General features: G+C 39.8%; 1 protein-coding gene across 2 annotated transcripts in view; it reads right to left on the bottom strand.

The window, feature by feature from the left end:
• Positions 1–3,773, bottom strand: part of fibcd1b (fibrinogen C domain containing 1b) — a 133,687-nt gene extending 129,914 nt beyond the window's left edge. Inside the window, exon 1 of one of the 2 annotated variants that reach the window (XM_084935634.1) lies at positions 2,694–3,773. In XM_084935634.1, the coding sequence (XP_084791760.1) occupies positions 2,694–2,765 (72 nt within the window). In that variant the 5' untranslated portion in view covers positions 2,766–3,773. The remainder of the gene's footprint in view (positions 1–2,693) is intronic. The other variant, XM_084935633.1, reaches the window with a different exon arrangement.
• Positions 3,774–16,459: the final 12,686 nt, after the last annotated feature.

Raw genomic sequence — 16,459 nt, 5'->3', positions numbered from 1 at the left:
GAAGACCTACAGTACAATGGGTTTTCTTTACAGAACAAAACCTTTCTTATTCCAGTGTTGAATTACAAAAATGTAAAACTGATACATAACTTAAAACAGAGAGTTGATGAATCACAATTTCATCAATTCATTCCAGCCATGTAAGCAAACAGGTTAACGATTCAGGCGAGTGGCTTTCATCGGAGCGTGAGAGAAAATGGAGGTTAAATCCTAACAGTTAAGCAGGTCATTGGCTTCAGGAGTCACATGATAATTCACTTCCTTGTCCTTTGGATACCTTTTTGATATTATGTGAATGACTGAAAACAAGTTCTGTTTTCCTATAATCATCATCCAGTCCTTTGGGCTTTCATCATTTTGACTGCATGCGACCAAAAGCTCATATTCTGGGGATGTGTATTCATTCCAAAGCAACCTGCTCTTATCACATTTTGTTTTTGTTTTTCTGTTTTCTTTTTGCCTTGACTTTTCTCAGCTCTGACTTTTTTCATCAACAAAGCCTAATATGAATGCTCTGCTATTGTGCTCGCTCGAAATTCTCCCAAGTTAATAGCACATCCAACCATGCGGCCACAGTCACACAGTTGCTTTGTATCTGGCGAAGATTTCAAAGCCGGTTTTTAAGTCGCACTTGAATCTCCGCTTTACTCTAAATGTCACCCATCTGTTACAAAAGGGCACAGATGACAGCCCACCTACAGCAACGACTCAAATATGCAGAGTTACCAGACAAATACCAGGCGATGTTTTGTAATATCAAGACAAACAGAGACCGCAAGAGATCTCTATTACCTGATCCCTCCCCACTGGGTCTGAAATGACTGTGTCAATAGCACGAGACTGGAGATAAAAGATTGGTATTACTGCTAAAGATTGCAGGAGAGACTGGCTGACAGAAAGAGAGGGATGGGGTGGGGGTGGCAGAGAGAATGGTTATGTCTGCCTGTGTGTGATAGTAACATAACAAGTGCCGAAGAAAGAGACAGATTGATGTAGGGAGGAGTGGGACAGATTGGAGCATTAGGCATTCTTATTTCCCACAACATCTCCTCTCACCCAGTGTTGAAGTTATGGATAACATTCGGCTTTTTATGCTTCACAATATTAGAGTCATTCAGATTTTTCTTTTTAAATCTAAACATGAGTCTTCACTTTTCATTCATTCATCAACAACACCCCCCCCCCCCCCCCCCCCCACCTCAGTTTAGTTTACTGATCAGACACAGAGAGGCTAGCATTGCAGAACACACACACACACACTCAACACATTAAAACCCAGGGCAGGCTATCTGGTGTTCACGTGACCTTTAAGTGCTTATAAACTAGACAGGGGAGCTTGCAGGCAATAAAACGCTGGCCTCGACTCCACTTATAAGCAGGTTACATGAAGATCTGCCAGCTGTAACATACAACACATTAAACTCATCTCGGTATCAGTCCATACTCATGCAGCAAGACTCAAACACAGGCCCACAGTGCCACTATGCAAGTGACTCTGACTGAGCCCTGAAATCTACAGGAGAGCAGCAAGCCACACATCCAACACCTAAGCAGTATTAGAAATTTGCCAAAGTCGAGCGTCTTTCTAACAATTGGAATGGCACCATTCGCAATTCACAGCACAAAAAACAAAACAAAAACATTCTAAAAACACATATTATTGATTAGTCTCACTGGGATAATAATGTTGTCGTATTTTTTTTAATTTTTTTTTTTAAATCTATTGTGCGATTTATGTGAGCTGATTTCTCATCGTTCCTATGAAACAAATCAAAGGTGCGTCAGCAATGGAAAGGTCGCCAAACTGCAGGCTCACGTCACATTTGCTCTTACTGTCTCAGATTTCTCTGAGGAACTTTTCAGCACTTTCACATTTCTTATTAAAAGCCATCTACATTTTTAGAAACAGGGAAAAGAAAACGTGTGTTTCCTCCTTTCTGTGTGTTTTGCAAAAGCCACAAGCTGTATCAGTGCCCCGAAATCCAATCCCTTGTTCCCGAGGAGACCTTTCTCTCTCTCGCCTCCTCTCTCTGTCTCTTTCTCTCTCTCATTGGCTGTCAATAACCCTCTACTGACCTTGTGAAAACACATTGACTATTCCCCAAAGTAAGCCTTTCGTGCATGCAACACCATACGCGTCCGACCCTGTCCCAGTTCACCCGAGCGGGAGACAGGCTGAACTCAAGACTGTCGGGAGGATGTCTGTGCGCCAAGTTTCGGCATTTTCAACAAGACAAACGGGATTTTCAGACAAGCGAGCAGCTTGCAGCCCGAAGTAATCTGACAATATGTGGTGAGGATGCAGCCGAGATGCGCAATTATCTCCTGCAGTGATTTTCACCTATTCCCCTTTTTAATGTGTTTCTAAGTAGGGCTAACTAACACGTTCACGCGCTGTGACACATTAAAATAAAAAATAAATAAAAAGTAGCCGTGGGGACCGTGTGATCCGCGGGTGGGTTGAAACATTATGACAGGAACAGAAGTGCTAAAGCTCGGGGAGTCGGGAATAACAGCTCATCTGCAGCTTCTGTCTCTACAGTGCAGTGATTCGCCCGAGAGGCACATCACCAAATTCAGCGTGGTAACACTGCAGCAAGCAGATGCACCACTCCTCATAATAATAATAATAATAATAATAATAGTAATTTTAAAAAAGCCCACAGACCGAGTGGAGAATGTGCGGAACATACCTGGTTTTTATGCCGAGTTCCATCTTCGAGTTCAGAAGAGCTGTTCATGATTCCCCATCGGTCATTTACCATCACACGAAGAATCGGCGCATCGAATCCGCCTGTGTTTCGGGGCGGCAGGGAATAAGCCCACTCTTTTTTAAGTCTTTACCTGCGATTCAGCCTACTCCATGAGAAAGAAAAATGGGGGTACTGGACGTAGAAAAACGGACAAGGCAAAAGTACTTATGCGGCACTTGCACACAATACGCACCAAGGGAACTTAGACTAAATTCCTCCAGACTTTCCTGCTTCTGTATCCAATATTCCAATTAGAAAGAGTTTTCTTCTATTACAATCTCCTGGAAATTAAAAACAGATTCACAAACGCGATTATTTTGCATTTAACAATTTTTTTTTAAAAAAGAGCAACCTCTCCCCCCAAAAATTTATCTCGATCAAGCACCAAGCGCAGTCCTTTTAGTCCACAAAAAGAAATCGACAAAAATCTTTGTTCGCTCAGATTGCTTGGTGCATTCTGACCTTTGCGTCCACCCACTCCCGTTATCCGGACACTTTGAGGCGCCAGGTTGGCCAAGACTATTTCCACTTATCACTGAACAGGTAGAGAGAAGATGGGGAGAGAGTTGCAGAGCCGCCGCGTCCTTTTCACTTCTCCAGAAACCCTCCAATGACGGAGCCGCTGGACGGATACTCTTGCTCTTTTTCTTTTCTGCGCCAGGCTGATCTATCTGGGAATTTCACACAGATGCCGTTGACAAGACGTGTTGCGGTGAGATTAGCGTGCTCCGCTTGCGAGCTCCGCACGGGGCGCTCCGTGCCTCCGACTGTCAATCAGCGCGTCCCTTCGGTACGTGCGGCGCGCTCCAGGGCAACGTTCCTCCCCAGTACCGCCCTGCCCTCGAAAGATGTGCCACCGCCTCACCGCCTACTGCTTCACTTCCACCGCAGCGCAAACCCTCCTATCCCGCTGCAACCCAAACAGAAGCAGATCATAGAATATATATATATATTTCTAATGTGGAGACCACAGACTGTAGGCGGTTAAACACAATCCTGAGAACAGATTGCTGATGGAATCCTCCTTGTGGAAATCTAATAAAGGTTGCTTCATATTTCAGAGATTGTCACAGCACCCTTTGAACATTATTGCACCCAGTGTCTGACTGGATTTTAATGACTAGACGTAAGATTACCTAGGATTTCTAATTGGTGTGACAGCCGTTAGAAGTGTGTGTGTGGGGGGGGGGGCTCTTTGGGAGTTAAAGGCAGAAGAACCTCACTAAGGTATATAAAAAAAGAAGGAGATGAAACAGAATATTAAACTGAAGCTACTACCTCATTTATTTCACAGAAGTCAGACGACTAGAGCCCTTTCCTGGATTAACACAAGTTTGTGGTGTGTTTCAAGCTCAGTGGACATCAAATCCCAAACATAAAAATCCAGGCCAGTTGTTAAAAAAGGGGGCGACAAAAAGAAAAACATACATACAGTGTCTCAGTTTGGTGTTGACATCACTACAGTTTGCATGCACGTCTGTACTGACTCTGCACTCGACCTGAGAGATTGAACTCAATTCATCCAAAGAGATTTGGACAGTTTCAATGATGGTTATGAGAAGCGCTGTTGGTTCAAAAGCTCCCACAGCTTCGGCCAGTGACTCAAACCATTCAGTGAACCCTTGTGCCATAGGGAAGGGGGTACTGTCATCCTCAAATAGGCTACTCCCATGAGGGAAGAAATGTTTTGTCACAGAATAAAGGTGGCCACTTGGTACAGCTTTGCATTGGTTTGCAGTGACACTTCCTGATGCCAGCAAAATTTCTCCCATACCATCACAGAGCCACTGGATCCTCTTGCTGCTAGGGTCAAGCCTTTATGTCCATGGGCATTCTCTTGGTGCATGACATGCATTCGCCCACACGCTAAGAAGTTGGTGATGGATGACTCATCTCACCATATCACCTTCTCTTTGCATCTCTGCAGAACAATGCTGACTTCTAAGGTGTGCATTCATCTTAAAATTGAGTTTTTCCACTTAAAGCTCGGTATAAAAAAGTTTCTCTGTATTTGAAGTAGTTATTGACTAGTCTTGCTTGCAGTTTAATCACGCCACTGACATTTTCTGAGGTAGAGTTGCTCCTCTGTTTTTCCTTGCATATGGCACTAATGCACAAGTATCAAGGTCTGTAAACGCGCACTTTCCCATCTCTGTTTCTGACTCTATTTTCTGGTGTATGCCGTATTTCTAAATGCACTGTATCTACTGACACACCAGTCAGCTGAACACAGAGTGTGATTAGCTGTTAATTGCCCAATTGTGTCATGCGATGAATCTGTGTGGAATCATTTGCATATTTTGTGTTGTGCCATTCTTTCATTCAGCCTTTTCCTTTCATTCCCACCTGTAGTAAAGTGACTATGTAGCGGCAACCAAATAAAAGGAAAATCATATGAATTGCCACTGTGAAGGGGGGAAATGATAATAAGGGAAAAATGTGCACTTGACTCGTTTGGTTCTTTTGGTAGCAGTTTTTACAAAAAAAAACAAAAAAAACAAAAAACACCATTAAAAGAAAGCTCAGCTGGTTAACATAATAGCTCTACTATTTGAACTCCAGTTATGAATTGATGAACATGTTCCTAAAAATCAATTTTCACTTCAACATTTTTTCCCACCCCAGACTACCACCACCACCCTCCTCTTTTACACACAGTCGATACGGTCAATAAGAAGGGCCTCAATACTGGCCTTGTTTCTGCTCATTTAAGGAAGTGTGATAAACTGATGATTAGAGATCTGATAATTAGTGCAGGGAGCAAAGCAGGAGTGACATTACTCAACCCTGTGACAAAGATGCAGTTGCTGGCAGAGGAGTGAGGATGGGTTGAGGGGAATAATGAGTCGTTGCTAAACAATGTACACTGTTAGCAGATCTGACATCCGCCAGTTAATTGAGGGTATTGTTAACCTTTACATATTGTTTGGGTCAAATTGGACCTGTCCTGACATTTAGCAGGATTAAAAATACCTTGAATGTCATCCTTTTAGCCTTAAATTTGGTGACTTTTCCTAAAGTGACCCAAAATACACAAAAACTATTTGAAAGTTTGACACTGTTGTGCAGGGGTTAGCTGATCTGGGTCGAAACTGACCTATATACTGTAAACTGAGATGGATTTCAAGAAAATGGTGGTTTTAAAGAATCTTGAGACTTTGACGTGGCACACGTCTGTGTTTTTTTTATGGGAAAGTGATGACAAAATTTGAGGTGTCACACGATTTTTCAGTCTTCCCACCACATTTGCCCAAGTTCCTGCAGTCACAGGGACCTGCTGGTCTTTGAGCATTCATGGGGGAACCTCCAAAGAGTTAAACAGTAAACACAGAAGTGATCATAGATAGTGCACAAAGGCAACAGATGTGCTACAGTAGTCAGAAGGTCCCCTGAAACAGATATGAGACCTGAAATAGGGCAGTCATGTTGGTGCACGAGCTATCATTGTCAACTCATACTAAGAAAGTTCCTGGTTCAAATCTAGGCAGAGCCTGTTTAAACTTTGCATGTTCTCCCCCAAGTAAAGAAATGCATGTTAGGCTAATTGGTGATTCTAAATCGGCCATGGGTATGAGGTAAATAAAGTCCTTGAATTGGACAGAATGTAGTGCTGTATTAATGTATAGTTAAAGTCTGAATTGTAGTTAAAAGTGGTTTAAGTGGTCAGTGAGATTAGAAATGAGCTATATAAATGCAAATATATTTGCTCTTGCTAAATAAAGCATCTGAAATATAATAAAATAATCTAAAACTAAACCAATCAGAGTTCTTTTTTTCTGAGCTGAGATCAAACTGAGAGCTTCGTGAGATTAAAGACAGAGAAGAGAGATCCCAAGAGGGGCTGGAAAGTCCTAAGATTATAAGGCACCTGAGCTGCCATTTCAGTGAGTGTGTGGGAAACACGTGAGAAATCCCATAAATGTAAGGTTTCCTCCCACTGCTTTAAATATGTTAATTTGAAATAAGCATGTTTTGTGTTTTCAGTGGTTCTTAATGTTGAATTAATAACAATGATTACAGTACAGATGGTTGTTCTGAGGATTTTTGTGATATAGCAGTGAGGACAGTGCACACCAGCTGTAATGGTTATACAATAATGTAGTTATGTAACAAGCTCCAACAGTTTCAGAATTGTCTTGCCATTTTTACATACAATAAAATATATTTAAGTTGTTACAGCTATCATGTTCTCATTTCTTAGGTAAAGCAAGACATGATACATGATAGCATACTGTAAAGGCATGAAATAGGAAAAGTATGTAAAGGTTAAGGTTGGATGGTTCGTCATGAATGTCTTGTAAGACAGAAAATAATGCTATGATACGCAGCAGACTGACTCTTTTTTGTAACTCTTTCAATTCAGATAAGGTTTCATTAAATTAGTGGTGAAGATTAAGTCCGTCACACAGATTCTTATAAATCTTTCAAGGACAGTATGCAACTTCACCCTTTCCAGTTCATTTTAAACCAACGAAACGACTACAAATCAACATGGAAAAGGAATTTTGAACTCTCATGTGAAATAACTTGTGCTTTTTCAGTTTTGGCAGAACACATTGTGCTCATGCAGGAACCTATCTGACATATTAGAAAACCACAATAGCACTGGAGAATTGTGGTTTAAAGTTTTTGAAGTTTGGCCCTGCATTTTTCTGAAAAGTCATCATTGCCACTTTTTTGTTAATAATTATTGGAGGATTGGTGGTGTGAATTCCTTCAATCTAAGGCCTCGTAGGTCGATTAAAGGAATCAATTTCCTAAAGTGAGTGCAAAAAACTTTAATAAAGAAAGAATGGGGGGAAATCTTGTAGTTTTGAATGTTACACATTAATTCTAGTTTCCCTTTCATCTGTTTAGCTATTTAAAAAAATACACGTGTATGTATGTTTTTAATAATATGTAATATGTATAGTACATTATGCATATGTGAATTCAAATCCACAAACAGTCATGCATGGAAAAATGGTTGTAAAACACCCATATCTCTGTCTAATTGTATTTGAATACATGCATGCTCAATGGCATTGGCTATGTGGATGAACATAATAACATGTAAGTGCAACATGCACAGTAGAAAGAGCATATGTACAGTCACTGGACACTTGTTGTGTAAAGGCTGTGGCACTTAAATGATGCTCATTTGGCATTAAGGGGCCCAAAATGTGCCAAGAAGATATCCACCACACCATTACACCACCAGCACCAACAGCCTGAAGAGTTGATACAAGGCTGGATGGATGCTTTCATTATGCCAAATTCACACCGTACCATCCAAATGCCACAAGAGACTCATTACCAAGGAACGTCTTTCCAATCTTCTGTGGTCCAATGTGTGAACTGTAGCTTCAGCTACAGGTGCGGTCTTCTGCTGCCCTTCTTTTTTATGGTCGTGTTGTGTATTCAGAGATGCTCTGCTGCACACCTTGGCTGTAATGGGTGACTGTTTATCAAACATTTAAACATACTGAATTGCTGCCGTGCAATTGGCTGATTGGGTATTACATATTTAATGAGCAGGTTAACAGTAAATATGCTTTTCATTGTTACAGCCAAATGCTCTATGTTTCTCCTATTTTTTTATTTTGTCATTCCCAATGTGTTTTTCCCCCCTCACAATCTGTGCAACCTTTGAGTACTCCTAAAAAACATCAAGCTCACCATTCAAGATAACATGTGATGACATGTTGGCAGGGGCTTCACATGTTTTTCAAATGTACAAATTTCAGTGAAGTATTTTTATGCAAACAGACATGAATCATGTCTGTTTTGACACAAAGTCAGGTGACATGATATCCTTTAGGCATTCGCAAACAGCTTCAAGAGAGCGTGTCATATATCATAACATGTAAAAACAGACATACGGTATCGTCTCGTGCTTACTGGAACAAAAGGCAGTTAACACCAAATGTCTTTTTACACCCTGGGGTCGTGGTAACCGCTTGATGAAAAACAAGGAATGTGCAAACATTGCACATTTTCTTACAAACTGCAGGAGTGTTAAATTTAGCCCATATCCTTCCGGGCTTTTGACAAAATATTGCAATAATATAGCAATTTATTTCACAAGGAATGAGCCATGAATTTAATATCGAGGGAAGAGACTTAACAGAGGGCTGCCAGATATGCAGCAGAGCGGCTGAAGTTAGAATCTTGGTCATCCCATCAGTTGTGTCTTTGACTGGAAACATGCATGCTTTCATTTATGTGCATTCATCTGTGTGCTTAGTTCTGGTTTCATCTCTGAATGTCACTGAAATCTGATCAGCTACATCGACAAAGACATCCAGAAATCTCCTGGAAAAGCTGTTTATCTCTAAAATTAACCCACACTATACAGCCATTTATTGGCATTGGTTTCCTAACATCCATTGTGCTTTTTGTTATGTTTCATACTTCATTCATTGTTGCTGTCTGAGATTTTCTCCTCTTGGATGTTCTTTCTTTCTTCCTTTCTTTTTTTTATTTTCACGCATGGAGTGGCAGTGGGACAAATGCACAGAACTGTGAAGATCCAACAGCGTGAACTGCCCTTCCCAAAATACCAAGTCTATAATTTGTAAAGTGACAGAGATGCAAAAAAAAAGGAAAAGAAAAAAGAAAAGATGTGTGTGAAGGCTTGCATGGTTATAAAAAAATATGAGGGACGTTATGACACTGTGGTTTAATGTAGATAATTGAACAGCACTCATTACTAAACAAGAAAAGAACACCTAGTAAAACGCATATATGCACATACAGATGTGCACAGTTTAATAATACATTCAATTAACAATGGCTCGCACGGTTATATACTAAAAAGGTTCACGCTTACACAAAAGGGCACACAACGATTAACGGTAGGTGGTATCAAAGGTGTCATGTTCTTATACTCTCATCAAAGGAATTCCATGAAAAATCAATAAGGAGCACAAACAAATGCTGTGTAGACGGGGTGAAAAATCTCTGGTGTTATTAATGTATAATGCCGGTCTTTCTCAACGTCTCCAGAGGAGGGGCAAAAACCACTCACACCTCTGAAGTGCAAAGTCAAAGGCAGTCTTGCATCTCTCCCCAGCTCCCTCTGTTAATTCCCTAACTTAGCCCGAGGTTAGCCATAGGTGTGGGACAAGATGGAGGTTACTGATACATCAGACTCTTTGCAGTCTTCGCTCTGCCCTATTCCTTTTTTCAGCTGCAATATCAACCCCGTGGGGCAGAACTATTTCATCAAACGCAGCACACACGCAGCCAACTGCAAACACACATTCTTGAGCACTGGAGGTCCAGTGAGTACAAATTCAGATTGAGGTGACATTTACTAATGAGGCTAATTAGGCACAAATCTGGGAGTTGGAACTCCATAAGTGGTGGTGGTGCTGATGATGATCACAAAAGAGACTGTAATGATTATGATCTTGGAAATATGGTGGGAGACTTCTGTATCTAAGCTATTAACTATGATTATGCTCTCTGTGTGTGATGTTTTACAGTATCCGTAGCCTGATTATGCTCCACGCGTAGCTGTGGTCCATTTATGAGTCAGGTGTCCCTTCGATCCACGCTTTCAATCTGAGAGCTAATGTTGTATAACTTATATACTCCGTGTTTTGCCATCTTTTCTTGTTTGCACGGTGTTTACCTTTTGGCTCCCCGTCAGAATGTCTCGGTGAGCTGCTGGGTTGTGTTTGCTGAATGGTTTGTAATTATCCGCAGGCCTCCCATGGGCAATGCTTCAGGGCACCTTTACAAGTTTGCAGTACTCTGATTAACCCCTTTTTACTTGAAGCAAACGCTCTTTGCAGGATGTTTGAAAACACAGTTTGCACATTTAGTTTGAGAGATGCAGATAGTAGAAAGTAGGAGTATTAATAAAAAACAACCCACCCTTCTGCTTTAATACACAATCACCTCTCAGCCTCTGACTTCCCAGTTTACTTTCCTAACCAACTCATTGATGTGTATAGGCAAAAACAAACGCACCTACCAAAACACACACAAGTATGTGACTCTGATGAATCCTGTAATATGTAAAGTCTCTTAATGTATGTGGGACTCAGCTCTCAGAGTGGTTTAAGTCCAATCTGTACCTCTTTAAGGGATTGGGCATTAAGTAGGAAGGAAGTAATCCAAAAATACTTGTTCATCTCGTAGGGCCATATAACTCCATTGAGTATCTTTACCCCCTACTAGGACGACCCTGTATATCTGAAGTAGTTCAAGACTTAATGTGACTTATATAATGCCCTTAAATCTCTTTGATGCCCCAAATCGCACATGTTTAGCTGTTTTCCTCTGTGGAACATGACTAAGTCTACCTAAGGCTTTTTCTTTTTTTTTTTTTTAAAAAAGGGAAAAAAAGAAAATAGAAACCAGTGGCCTCCTTTCCCAATATAGTGACAGCTTTTCTTCTGCCTTGTGTTTACAGGTGTTAGAACTAAACACACAGGCTTCAGCATCACCTTCCATGCTCGCAGTTACCTCATGAAGGTTATTTATTTCCCGGAAAAACAGACGGATACCTCATTTTACCATTTAACCTTACAATGTCCTTAAGCTGTAGGTAGCTCCTGGGTAGGAAAGGATGCCCCACTATTTTTTTTTTAGCCCCTGAAATCTCCTGTGAGTGTAATCTGCACAAAGTGAAAGAGACAGTAAATAACATGAGGATTTTCTTAATACTCCTGGGTCATTACATTTGGAAAGAAAATGCTTCTCTTTTAATGTGGACCGCCCACCCAAATCTCATTTTAAAACATGGTGTGGCTGAAGTGAAAATTAACTTTGCATGTGAGGTGAATTGGTAAAGTCTACAATAATGCTAGATCAGGATATATCTCCCCAAAACAACAGATGGCTGAGTGTGGTTGCTCTTATTACATTCATGGTATATGCAAATGGTAGACACTCAGATTTTCTTTCATTTCAGGATCATAGATTACAGTTCTGATTACCATCACAGGACACAGAAACTATGTGTTTCTGTGTGTTTCTTTGTAGTAGCTGGGTGTGGCGTATGGTGCCAGAGCATATGAATTGGATGGGCAACCAACTTTGTCAGCAGGCCATTTGTATGCAACCACTTTGCTATGAATAAAAAAAAAAAAAAAACAACCAAAAACTGAAATACTCATATTGTCACATAGGTGTATAAGTGCAACTGTACTTGCACCCTATGTCAACAAAACAGAGGTTATAAATTAAAATACACAGCAAAAATGTAAATGTATATTTAAAATAGTACTACAAGAGTCAATATTACATGATTAATAAACCTATATAAATTTACAGGCCACACAACAAATCTATAGGTAAATAAGCTCCTTTAAACTACGTCACAAATCTTATTACAACCATACACGGACAGTGCCCTCACAGAGAAATGTAGCCACGGTTCTAGAAGTGCAAAAATATCTGTGTTAGATTGCAAAGGCAAAGGTAGGACACAAGCAGGAGGGAGAGAAGTTTTCTCTAAGTGCAGAAATGGATCAATGAACTCACCGCACACTAGGACAATGGGCTGTGAGTACAGAATATCTTCAACACATTTCCATTTGTTTTGCAATTTTTGAGTGAGGTCATGCTTTTAAACTACCCTAGGAGCTGCTCAGCCTTGGAAACCCACACTGTTAAGCTCCCAGGTGCACAGTTTTTTTTTGTGCTGATGTTAAGGCTAGAGGAGGCTTGGAAGTCTGAGGTTATTAAGTCACTTTGTGGGTGAGTTGGTTGCTCAGTTTGCACCACGTTTTAGGGCACACTGCATGCCCTGCTGAAGTATGCCAAGTTTTCAGTTAATATTTATTTTGGAATCACATTTTTTGTGCAAAATTACTATTTTAAGCCTGGTAAACTTTGCTACTGTTGATATAAAGATACATTTTAAAAATCAGTTCACTTCTAAGTTTTCTGTTCTGTGACACAACACTTGTTCCCTTAACTTCAGTGCCATTTATGTGCTTGAATGAGTCATAGGCCAGTGTAAAGTAGCTTAACAGGACAAAAACATTCCTCCAAAAATGGTCAAGTACAAGAGCTGAACTGAAAGTGAATGAAAAAGCAGCCAATGCCCCAAGAAAAACTTTTAAAGTCTTACAGAAGGCCTGGAGAACTATTGCTCACAACCACTTTAAAAACAAATTACAAGAAAGTCTGACTCCTTGGAAACAAAATGTGTCTCAAGACTTCTGCACAGTACTGTAAGGGAGTGTAGCCACACACATCAGGAAATGTGAATTATTCATGCAAAATAATACACAACCAAGATGTTTGTCATAAATTTGTCATTTCTTTGACCAAAGGCTTTTGGTTTTCTTGATTCTCTAGGAGTTGCAGTTTTCTGTTTTGTCTCTCAGTAGTAGTAGTGTGTCATAGTGCTGTATTATTCGAAACATGTCAGGCTTTGGTTCTTGATTTAGTAAAAATGTTTTTGACACCCTATTATGCTAATTAACTTTAGCAAATTAATGTATAACTTATATAACGGTTGATTCATTACTACACTGAGTGCGTGCTTTCTGGGTTTAGTTGCCTGTACAACATGATTTTTTCCCCCTGAATATCTTTATTTTTTATATTCATGAACACACCGAGGTCCTGCTAAATAAATGTCTATACTTATATAACAATGAGTGTCAGTCGTGTTTACTGCGAGGCTAAAATGGAAACATTATGTATATAACATAATGCACTTGTATCCTGCATCCACTTTCAACTTAACCTGAAGCTTTGCAACAGTCAGATGTGCACTGCATAGACTGCTGATGAAACAATTCAGTTTATAGCACTAAATCACAACAACAGTTGCCTTGAGATGCTTTATATTGTAAGGTAAAGACTCAACAATAATACAGACAAAATCCCAGACGACCCCCTATGGTGACAGCGGGAAGGAAAACTTCCCTGGCAGAACCAGACTCGGGGAGGGACAGGGTTTTCGGTCACTGTATTAGCATATATTTACTGGCTTCCTGTTTTATTTTGAAGTCTCTGACTATCTCACACTTCAGTTAGTTGCATTTCTGTTTCCAGTCGTTTTATGTCAAACCTGTCAGTAATGAATCTATGTATATGTTTATGCCTGCAGCTTTGATTTGCTCGATCGTATTGTTTCTTTGCTTAAGGTGTTCAGGCATCATTTCTTGTTTCCCTTGTTTCAAGTCTTTTTCTTGTTTCTTTGTTTACTTTGCCTTCTGGTCTGTTTATTGGATTTTGACTTTTGCTCACTGAACTGTTTGCCTGCCTCACTGTCTGTGACCATCTCCCGTTTTGGATTAAAGATTTGGAATTTGGACTTTAACTCTGTTCTCAGGGTGGCCTGTGTTTGGATCCTCCTCCTGTGGAATTGTTGGACTATGCCTGCACCAGTGAATGAAGAAAATATTAATGTTCACACAGTCATGTGTCATGTTTATGAATCTGAATGCAATCATTGCATTTTATTGTATTATTACTGTAAATGTGAAATTGATTTTACTTAGCCTAGCCACATGGCTTTTTAATATTTTCACAGCAGAGTCCTGCGTCATTGACGGGTCAGGCTAATTATGAATACACATAAACATCCTCCTGAACACATGAATTTAATTTTCTGTTCTATCTTTTTTTCTCATTTGACTGTGAAGAATCAAATAGGTTATATAATGTGTGTGGGATTTTTTAATGATGACAGTTCTCACATGGAGCTGTGTGTCATTTGGCCTAATGGGAACAACTGGCCAACTCTCTTTGCAGGACCATCAAAGTCGTGCCTCATGTCTGATTACACAGCACAGAGGACAGATGTTTATCTGTCAGCTGTGATGTTCGACATGTTGTAGCTCATCACAGAAACGGTTTGCTCGCTAACATAAGCCGAATGCCATGAAATGTAGTTAAATGGCATTGCAATCATTCACCTTGGGATTCATTAGCATAATTCCACCTCTAATTGATTTATTGGGGGGCTGTTTTGTTGTCCTTTTGGATGAGATGAACCTGATTAAGCTGATCCATTTGTCAGGTCTGACCGTTGGGCTCTATGTATCAATGCATATTGTACATGTTCTAGCCTGTTGAGCAAATTGTTATGCAGGTAATATTATCTAGGTCCCACAACAAGCACAATAACAGCAACAAAATAAATTCGGATCTGTTTATAGTTAAATAATAGTCATGTTTTTGTGCCCTTCTCTCTCATACGTTATTAAGGACCAATGTAATGTGTATGTTGTGTCTACAGCATGTATTCCAGAATTGAAAGTTTGTGGTCATCACCAAAATTTTGCAGTGTTGCACCATGTGACCGCAGAGCTCTGGAAATGAATAAGCTGTAGTTTGTGCGAGAGAGTCTCTCCTGTGCCGATATACAGTAATGTGTGTGAATTACCAAGGTAGAGAGATGAAATTCTTCACTCAGCCCGTGTCAGTGCACTTTCAGGTGAAACCAAAGAGCCTGAACCAAAGAGAAGAATGAAAATGATATATAATAATCATAATATCACAGTCTTGCTGCTTGAAGTATCAGAGCTATTGGAGATGATTGCAGATAGGTCAGGACAGAATGTCAACCTATTGAATTCATTCCTGACTTGAAGGAAAGGTAAAACAGCACCTTGATTAAAGAGGGGTGTGTGGGTTGAGTGGCCATGGATGAAAGAGGATCTAACTCTTTAATCTTTTGGTGTAGAAAAAAATATCTATCCATGCACAAAAACTGTCAATTACTTATGTTGGGAGCAAGCCAAAGGTGAAAGGCTCTGTTCTCCTAAAAGCTTTGGCTGGCCCTAATATATCTGGGGTTGTGTCTATTTTGAATCTCGACAGTATAATATTTAATACCGAGAAATAATATCAAGTTTTTGAATAATTTATGCTTGCCTTAAAAAGGCTGAATGCTGTTATCGCTTGTTTGTGATTATACTCTGCCACCAGTCAGTGATTAATATCTAAATTTGGACGTAGCTCATTCCCTCAAGAATTGTGTTCAAATACTTAACTCGGTACTTTGGGAGTGAGAACAGAAATCCTCTGTTTGATGCGCCCATACTAAACATAGTGCAAATGTTCATATTAAATAAATCTGCACAGTATTCACTTTATTTCCACAGACTATCCAAAGGCAACAAATAATGCATAATTTGAGATGAGCCAAAGCCGAAAAACACCATAAAAATTATTATGAGTCCACCCAATTAATGTGCTTCAAACAAGTATTGATGAAATTCATGACAAATAATCAAATTTGAGAAAATATTTTAATAGCCCACACAGAGAACATCAAAGAAAAACAAAAGAAAGATCCCCACCGTAATAAACGCAGAGTATTTTATAAATTAAAGGTGAACTTAATACATTTTAAACATCATGGTTTCTTTAGGTTTTGGGATACTCTCATGTAAGAGAAACTGTGTATAAATAAAATATAAAAAACTGTTTGTAGCCCTAAAGGAGGCTGTGCAAAGTCTAATAAATTTTCTCAAGTCATGTCACTTGGCAATGTCAGCAGGGGTGGAACAGGTGCTGTAAATTTTTAATTGAAAGCAAAAATGGAGGTTAGAAAGAATGAGCTTACCAGACATCTGTAGCCTACAGCTCATATGTGCTTGACATGATTTGATTATACCGTTGTGGGCATGTGTTACTAGTAGCCCAGGATCATACCACAGCCTGATGAGAAATGAATAAAATACATTAACATTTGATAATGCACTACAGTCTTGATGACATCTCTAAACTTGCAATCACACAGCACA

The sequence above is a fragment of the Perissodus microlepis genome, chromosome 7 (genome assembly GCF_051167445.1).
Source record: "Perissodus microlepis isolate ML-2025 ecotype Zambia chromosome 7, ASM5116744v1, whole genome shotgun sequence".
In the NCBI taxonomy this organism is placed as follows: domain Eukaryota; kingdom Metazoa; phylum Chordata; class Actinopteri; order Cichliformes; family Cichlidae; genus Perissodus; species Perissodus microlepis.
The sequence above is the reverse complement of the archived record's forward strand: the minus strand, read 5'-3'. Positions and strand labels throughout refer to the sequence as shown.